The 8651-nt window shown below is 43.3% G+C and overlaps 1 protein-coding gene across 1 annotated transcript; it reads left to right on the top strand.

Annotated features, from left to right (window-relative positions):
- Positions 1-5248: 5248 nt before the first annotated feature.
- On the top strand, positions 5249-7208 carry MC2R (melanocortin 2 receptor). Its single transcript, XM_037806222.1, has 2 exons — positions 5249-6132; positions 7165-7208. The coding sequence occupies exons 1-2, from the start codon at positions 5249-5251 to the stop codon at positions 7166-7168; spliced, it is 888 nt and encodes a 295-aa protein (XP_037662150.1). The 3' UTR covers positions 7169-7208.
- Positions 7209-8651: the final 1443 nt, after the last annotated feature.

The raw sequence follows: 8651 nt of genomic DNA, 5'->3' as shown, positions 1-8651 counted from the left end.
GAGAGAATAATACATGTCAATTTTGGTGCCATTTTGGCTGGGGTGGTTGGTGATCTGTCTGGTTTCTTGCTACTTTTTTGAGAGGAGTGTAGCATCCACCACTACCCCAAGTGTGACATCAGGCAAGTCACCTAACTTCTCTGTGATGGTTTCCACAAATGTGATATGCAGATAATACCATGGGTACTGCAGAGGGTTGTTGTGTGGATTAAATGAGTTAGTGCATAGTGAGCACACGTATTACCCGCTGTGCCGGTTTGAATGTATTATGTCCCCCAGAAAAAGCCATATTCTTTGGTGCAATCTTGTGGGGCAGACAGAATAGTGGAGATTAAGTTGGAATGTTTGGATCAGGTTGTTTGCATGGAGATGTGCCCCACCCAGCTGTGGGAGGTGACTCTGATGGGATACTCCCATGGAGGTGTGGCCCCACCCATTCGGGGTGGGCCTTGATCAGTGGAGCCATATAAATGAGCTGGCTCAAGGAGAGGAAACGGGGTGCAGCTGTGAGTGACGTTTTGAAGAGGAGCAAGCTTGCTAGACAGGAACGTCCTGGGAGAAAGCCATTTTGAAACCAGAACTTTGGAGCAGACGCCAGCCACGTGCCTTCCCAGCTAACAGAGGTTTTCCAGACACCATTTGCCATCCTCCAGTGAAGGTACCTGATTACTGATGTGTTACCTTGGACACTTTATGGCCTTAAGACTGTAACTGTGTAGCCAAATAAACCCCCTTTTTATAAAAGCCAATCCATCTCTGGTGTTTTGCATTCTGCAGCATTAGCAAACTAGAACAGATTTTGGTACCAGAAGTGGCGTGCTTTTGCTGCTGACTTTGCAAACACCAAACATGTTGGAACGGCTTTTTAAATGGATAATGGGGAGTTTCTGGAAGAGTTGTGAGGAGCTTGATAGAAAAGGCCAAAACTGCTTTGAAGAGACTGTTTGTGGAAATACGGACTCTAAAGATACTTCTGACGAGGACTTGAACAGAGATGATCAATGTGTTGCTGTGAACTGGAAGAAAGGCGATCCTTGTTTTAAAGTGGCAGAAAATTTGGCAAAATTAAGTCCTGGTGTCAGATGGAAGGAAGAATCTGGAAGCAACAACCTGGAATACTTAGCTGAGGAAATCTCCAGACTATGTGTGGAAGATGTCCCCTGGCTTCTCCTTGCAGCTTATAGTAAAATGCAAGCGGAAAGAGATAAACTTAGAACTGAACTCTTGGGTTCAAGCTGATAGCTTGGAAAATTCCAGGCTTCCAAGGGGTGGAATCCCAGAAGCTACAGCCCAACGTGAGGATGTAACCAAACATGGAACCCAGCCGCCATTTCAGTACAAGCCAAGATTAGAGATGGAATTATCCAGAAAGGATTTGTGGAAAGTCCTATTGTCTGATGGCTTTGACCCCTGTATGCTTCATGCAAAGCCAACAGAATTTTTGCGAGACCTTTATAGACAGAGCCATTGCCGGTCTGGACTGGAGGAGACAGACAAGGAAAAAATTAAAGGAAAAATCTCTTCAAAGACACAGCCATGGAGGTTGAGGTCTGGAGTCAGGAGGTCTTGGGCTGGGAGAGCGGAGCAGCCCACACGCATGGAAAGGGTGAGTTTGCCCCAGAGGTCGAGGGTGGGCATTCCACCTCGATGCTCTGGAAGAGTTTTGCCACCTGAGGTCCCAAAGAGGGTGGAACACATTCCCAGGGAATTGGGGAGAGCCTGGCTGCCACCACACTGTTCTCAAGGGGTTGAGCTTGTGCCCCGGAGATGGAAGGGAATCCGGGAGCTGCCCCAATGTTTGAGGAAGGTGGGGCCGAGAAGGTGGTCTCCCCAATGTGTGGGTATGTTGGAGCACTCACCTAAGTGTTTGGAGAGGAAAGGGCTGCCACAAAGGCCCTTAGGAAGGGTTAGACTCCTGCTCTCTCAAGCCCCAAGGATGCAACGTTGTTCTGTAAATGACTCTCAGACTTTGAAATCTAATGGAGTTTGTCCTGCAGGTTTTAGGAACTGTTTTGGTCCTGTTAACCCTGTTTTCTTTACTGTTTCTCCTTATGACAATGGGAATGTTTATCCTATGAATGTCCCTCCTTTGTATATTGGGAGCAAATAACTTGTTCTAAGTCCACAGATCCAAAGCTAAAGGAAAAGTATGCCTTAGGACTGACCACGCCTATATTTGATTTTGATGGGATCTTGTACTTAACTATTGTTACTGAAATGATTTAAGTTTCTGTGGTATTGTGGGATGAATGTATTTTGTATTTGGAAAGAATATGTTTTTCTGGGGTTCAGGGGGTGGAATGTGCCGGTTTGAATGTATTATGTCCCCCAGAAAAAGCCATATTCTTTGGTGCAATCTTGTGGGGCAGACAGAATAGTGGAGATTAAGTTGGAATGTTTGGATCAGGTTGTTTGCATGGAGATGTGCCCCACCCAGCTGTGGGAGGTGACTCTGGTGGGATACTCCCACGGAGGTGTGGCCCCACCCATTCGGGGTGGGCCTTGATCAGTGGAGCCATATAAATGAGCTGGCTCAAGGAGAGGAAACGGAGTGCAGCTGTGAGTGACATTTTGAAGAAGAGAAAGCTTGCTAGAGAGGAACATCCTGGGAGAAAGCCATTTTGAAACCAGAACTTTGGAGCAGACGCCAGCCATGTGCCTTCCCAGCTAACAGAGGCTTTCCGGACGCCATCGGCCATCCTCCAGTGAAGGTACCCGATTACTGATGTGTTACCTTGGACACTTTATGGCCTTAAGACTGTAACTGTGTAGCCAAATAAACCCCCTTTTTATAAAAGCCAGTCCATCTCTGGTGTTTTGCATTCCGCAGCATTAGCAAACTAGAACACCTGCCTTCAAGCAAGAAAGTAGCCACACACCACTGCAGGCTCACCCACTTTTGACCATGGCTGGTCAAAGCCACTAAAGGTGGCTTCATGGATTATACTCCATTTCCACCCAAATTCTGGGCCCTCCCATGGACTTCTCAGAGTAGCCCAGCAAAAGAGTAATGAGCATTGACTGAAGCTGGGTTACAAAGCCACCTCTTTCTAAGAAGGACCAGAATCTCTTCCAGCATTTTTTTTTTAGTTATGAATTTTACCATCAAATGCATTTGAGATTGAAAATATATACTATATATTAGTGGACTCAGGTGTAAGATGGAGTCTGTCCAGATAGGGTGTCCGTAGGTAGGTTCATGATGGGCACTGGCCTGTAACCACACCTTCTCCCTGTGATGCTGTTCAAGCAGATGCAGCCACGTAGGTGGTGCTGCCAGCTCACAAACTTCCCAGAACTTGACCCAGCAGGTAGAACCAGGGTGACCAGTTGTCCAACTTTGCCAATACTGAGGGGATCCTGGGATGTAGGATCTTCTGTGTTAAAACCTGGACAGTCCTAGATAAAGTGGGATGTTTGGTTTTCCTCAGTAGAACCCTATCATTGTCACCTGTCACTTCATTCCTTTCTGAATCATCTGTCTACCTAACTCATAAACTCCCCCTGTGCTGGTTTGAATGTATTATGTCCCCCAGAAAAAGCCATATTCTTTGATGCAATCTTGTGGGGCAGACATATTAGTGGGGATTAAGTTGGAACATTTGGATTAGGTTGTTTGCATGGAAATGTGCCCCACCGAACTGTGGGTGATGACACTGATGAGATATTTCCATGGAGGCGTGGCCCCACCCATTCAGGGTGGGCCTTGATCAGTGGAGCCATATAAATGGGCTGACAAACAGAAGGAACTCAGTGCAGCTGTGAGTGACATTTTGAAGAGGCGCTACAGCCAAGAGGGACACTTTGAAGAAAGCATAGGAATTGCAGATGAGAGACATTTTGAAGATGGCTGTTGAAAGAAGACTCTTGCTCCGGAGAAGCTGAGAGAGGACAGATATCCCAAGTGCAATTGAGAGTGACATTTTTGAGGAACAGCAGCCTAGAGAGGAACATCCTGGGAGAAAGCCATTTTGAAACCAGAACTCTGGAGCAGACGCCAGGCACGTGCCTTCCCAGCTAACAGAGGTTTTCCAGACACCATTGGCCATCCTCCAGTGAAGGTACCCAATTGCTGATGTGTTACCTTGGACACTTTATGGCCTTAAGACTGTAACTGTGTAACCAAATAAACCCCTTTTATAAAAGCCAATCCATTTCTGGTGTTTTGCATTCCGGCAGCATTAGCAAACTAGAACACCCCCCATTAATTCCTGACCTCCTACCATAGTCCTTTCTAATTCCTGTTTAGGAAAAACCTTACTCTAAAACAGTGATGAACAACCTGTGGACTTTGGATCAAAAGCCACACTCCAAGATCCACTGTGCCCCGGGTCACCCTCCAGCATGGCCACTGGCTTCCCCACATTACAGAATATAAGGAATTTATGGCCATATCTTTAAAACCACCATAAAGGCAAAGGCAAATTTGATACATTTCATGAATCTTCCTGTGTCCAGCTATCAACACCACCATCTGGAAACTGAATCAGCAAAAATTCCACATACTCTCATCAAGAGTAGACTTCCTGAAAATCATTCAACTTCTGCTGCCAGAATTCAACTGCAACCTAGAGACACCTTGAAAATATTATAAATCCCCAGCAATACCATCCCTAGGAGCTCTACCTTCCACTCAGCAGAAGTAACATGTATCACATAGTCAATTTTGGTAATGGTACGTCAATACTTTTGCCCTTATCCCATAAGCTGTAGGGTCAGGCAGTGAAACAGGAAGACAAGTGGTGAAAAAGAAGGGACCTAAACAAGGGCACCTATGTGTTCCTGTTTCTACACATGCCTTTCATTTCTTTTACTTATTTTCTCCTTCAATGGTGCCACTGATGTTCATTTTAATCTATCTTTAACCTATCACATGTACAATTGTGTTCTTGAGAAAGATGGAAGAGGGAAAAGGGAGAGGGCAAAGAATACTTTTATCTCTGGGCTCAAAATTCCACTAACGGTATTATTCACAGAGTGGTTAAGATGATGGTCCAGAAAATTGTTTTATTTAAATTACGCTATTATGTTTTATCAAGATAATAGTTTTCTTAAAACTTACATGATTTGTTTTTACATGCAATCTGTTTTGCAACTGACATTTCTGTACATTTTCTTTAGGTGGCCAAGTGATTTTTTACCTCAGCTCTCTAGCAAGTACTCTGAAGAAGACAATGTTCTAAAGAATCAATAAACCTTTCTGTGAAACACAGTCCAAGTAACATCCCTATCTTATCCATAAGGAAAAATGAAGCACATTATCAATCCATATGAAAACATCAATGATACAGCTAGAAATTATTCAGACTGTCCTCGTGTGGTGTTGCCAGAAGAGATATTTTTCACAATTTCCACTGTTGGGGTTTTGGAGAATTTGATGGTCCTTCTGGCTGTGATAAAGAACAAGAATCTCCAGTCACCAATGTACTTTTTCATTTGCAGCTTGGCCATTTCTGATATGTTAGGCAGCCTGTATAAGATCTTGGAAAATATTCTGATCATGCTTAGAAACATGGGCTATCTCAAGCCTCGTGGCAATTTTGAAACCACAGCAGATGACATCATCGACTCCATGTTCATCCTCTCCCTACTTGGCTCCATTTTCAGCCTGTTGGTGATTGCTGCTGACCGCTACATCACCATCTTCCATGCCCTGAAGTACCACAGCATCATGACCGTGCGCCGTGCCCTCATCACTCTGACGGTCATCTGGACATTCTGCACAGGGAGTGGCATCACCATGGTCATCTTCTCCCATCACATCCCCACTGTGATTGCCTTCACAGTGCTGTTCCCTCTGATGTTGGTCTTTATCCTGTGCCTCTATGTGCACATGCTCTTGCTGGCCCGTTCCCATGCCAGAGAGATCTCAACTCTTCCCAGAATCAACGTGAAAGGGGCCATCACACTGACCATCCTGCTCGGGGTCTTCATCTTCTGCTGGGCCCCCTTTGTCCTCCACATCCTCTTGATGACATTCTGCCCCAGTAACCCTTACTGTGCTTGCTACATGTCCCTTTTCCAGGTGAATGGCATGTTGATCATGTGCAATGCAGTCATCGATCCCTTCATATATGCCTTCCGGAGCTCAGAGCTCAGGGATGCTTTCAAGAAAATGATCTTCTGCAACAGGTACCAGTGGAATTATTGACCCCTGTTCAGAGAAGCCATGGGGATACTATTTTCAAGTGACAGAATAATGTAACATACCAACAAGTACTAATGCCCTAACTTTCCTTCCTTCCCTTGAAGGACATGAGGACCATCACACTGATTAGTGTTTATGACAGTTAGGTTCTATGTGAACAGTTTTATGGGTGCAACTTTTATAACTAGAAGGATAAAACAAAGTAATGTACTAAAAAGAAGAATGGAACACAAAGTACATACAGCAATCCAAATTCAGGGGCTTTGGGGCCAAGGCAAAATCTTGTTCTTCTATAGATAAGAAGAAAAGACTATCCTTGGGCTGTCCTTTCTAGGCTGGAGCCCATTGTATTGATTTCCAGAAGTTGAAGTACCTGAACAGAGTGACTCAGGGCAGAAACCATTGGGTCTTAGTAAGCCAAAGGATGCCAATAAATGGCTACAGCTGTATTTCTCACTGCCTGTCCCCTACAGCCCTGTAGAGCTCCTGTCCTCCCTTCCTTCCTCTTTCCTGCCTGCCTGCTTTATTGTAAGCCTCCTCTCAAGTCTTTTTTGGAAATGAGGCAGGGCAGAAATGATAAACATCAAATAACTAGCTTTGAGTTTCCAATAATAAAAGAACATTCTCTATTAGTTTTCTTTGCTGCTCGATATTCCACTGACCTTAAAATACTTTCTTGGTTAAAACTTCTCGTACTTTAGAAACGTAAATATCAAAGAAGAAAATAAAAATTTAATACATTTGATTCCTGTGTAGGAAAAAATGAAGCCCAGAGGAATGTTGTGATCATTTGAAGATGTATTTTTTCAAATGTAGAAGAAGTAAAGGAAAAGAGACCTCCCAATATGTGTTTTTGGAATGAGTAGACTGTGTATTAATGTGTGAGTCTGTGTGTGTGTTTGCCAGACCTTTGGTCTATGGGGGGAACCAATACCAAAGCAACAGTTCAAGAAACAATTCTATTATTAGAGACCTAAGCCAGAGCCTTAATGGAAAAATTTTACTTCTTTCCACAGATGAGTCCAGTTACTGTAAAATTTCTTCCTATCATCAACCACAGGAAAATGCCAGATTTTGAAAAGTGGCATCACCAATAGGAAGAAAAGAAATATAATTTAACAAGTTCTTCAATTTTTAATTACTAAAAATGAAGCTTAAAGTGGCAGCAAATTGTGATTGTATGTCCTTGATAAGATGGAGAATAGCAAAGGGATGAATGATGAAAGATACAGAGGAAAAAAGCAAGGTCTTCAGAGCTGGGTTGTCTCGGACCCCGAGAGTGACAGTGTCTTCCTGAAGAGGCAACACTTTGCCCTCAGAGGAGTTTTCCATGAACTGCTCAGAGAAGACAAAAAGCCACAAATAGAACTGACAGTCTGGTGATGGGTTGGCTATCAAGGTATGGAGAGGGACAAGGACTTCAGAAGCAGAGAAGAAAGCAGAGCAATTAGGATAGTCAAGTGCACCTTTTTAGATGGCCTGTGCTGGCTTCTGTTCTGTGGGAATCCGTATATGGCCCTTCCCCTCACCAAAGGACTTCATCACTCTAATGTACATTAACCTGGATTTTTTATGAATAAGATACTATCTCTAAGTCTATTTTCTATGAAATCTGCAGCACAACTCTATGAATGATAACAATGTATTATTTTTACCTTTAAAAGAATCATGTACAGCACATTTTTCTGTGATTACACTGAGTGTTCTCAATTAAAGTTAACCTTTATTTTATGGTGTATTATTCTATGACTCTGTAGAGGTTGTAGAGGTAGGTAGAGCAGTTTGCTGTCATCCCCACCCCCACCCCTACCCCCCATAAATGGCTCCAGACTGCTTTGCTTACTGAGCACTACCTCCCCATCACTCTCAAGCTTTCCCCTGTCAAGGCTGACAGTGGTCAGAGGAACGGCACCTAGAAATTCCTCCTCCTCTCTTTGCCTTCAATCTGTTGCATTTAATCAGAGAGAAAAAAATCAACAAGGCAGTTCTAAGAGTGTACAAAATACAAACAAACACTGAGTGAGGGCTAGAGAGATTCACCCATGAATGAAATGCATGCAATTCAGCAACTTTTAACACATATTTGCTTATTGAAAGTCATTCTCAGCTGTAGGTCCTCAGCTATATTCAAATCAGATTAGGGTCTTTAGTGGTCATAACTAACGAAACAAGTTGCAGCTTCCTACCTCCACCTCCATATGTAAATCAAAATGAAAGGAGTGTTAAACTGCACTTATTTGTGTAAGGAAGGTCAACAAAGTTCACATTTTTCCCATGATGACCACTTCAATTCTTTTATTAAAATATCAAATTCTTTTTTTAAACCACTTTGCTGATGCCATAAGTATGTGTTGAGTTTTGTTGATGATATGGCGTTGGATCAAATAGTTGACAATGTTAGATAAATATGTAGTACTATAGCTGACTTGTCCTCTTCAAATGCAGGATTGCATAAATTCTGAGCTCTCTGTAATAAAAAGGGAGGAGGTTTCTTCATCCTTGC

The sequence above is a fragment of the Choloepus didactylus genome, chromosome 16 (genome assembly GCF_015220235.1).
Source record: "Choloepus didactylus isolate mChoDid1 chromosome 16, mChoDid1.pri, whole genome shotgun sequence".
Taxonomy (NCBI): Eukaryota; Metazoa; Chordata; class Mammalia; order Pilosa; family Megalonychidae; genus Choloepus; species Choloepus didactylus.
This window is presented reverse-complemented; position numbering and strand designations above follow the sequence as displayed.

Bases quoted from the DNA above. Each gene is read 5' to 3' on its own strand.
- MC2R (XM_037806222.1), top strand. From the start codon at position 5,249: ATGAAGCACATTATCAATCCATATGAAAACATCAATGATACAGCTAGA.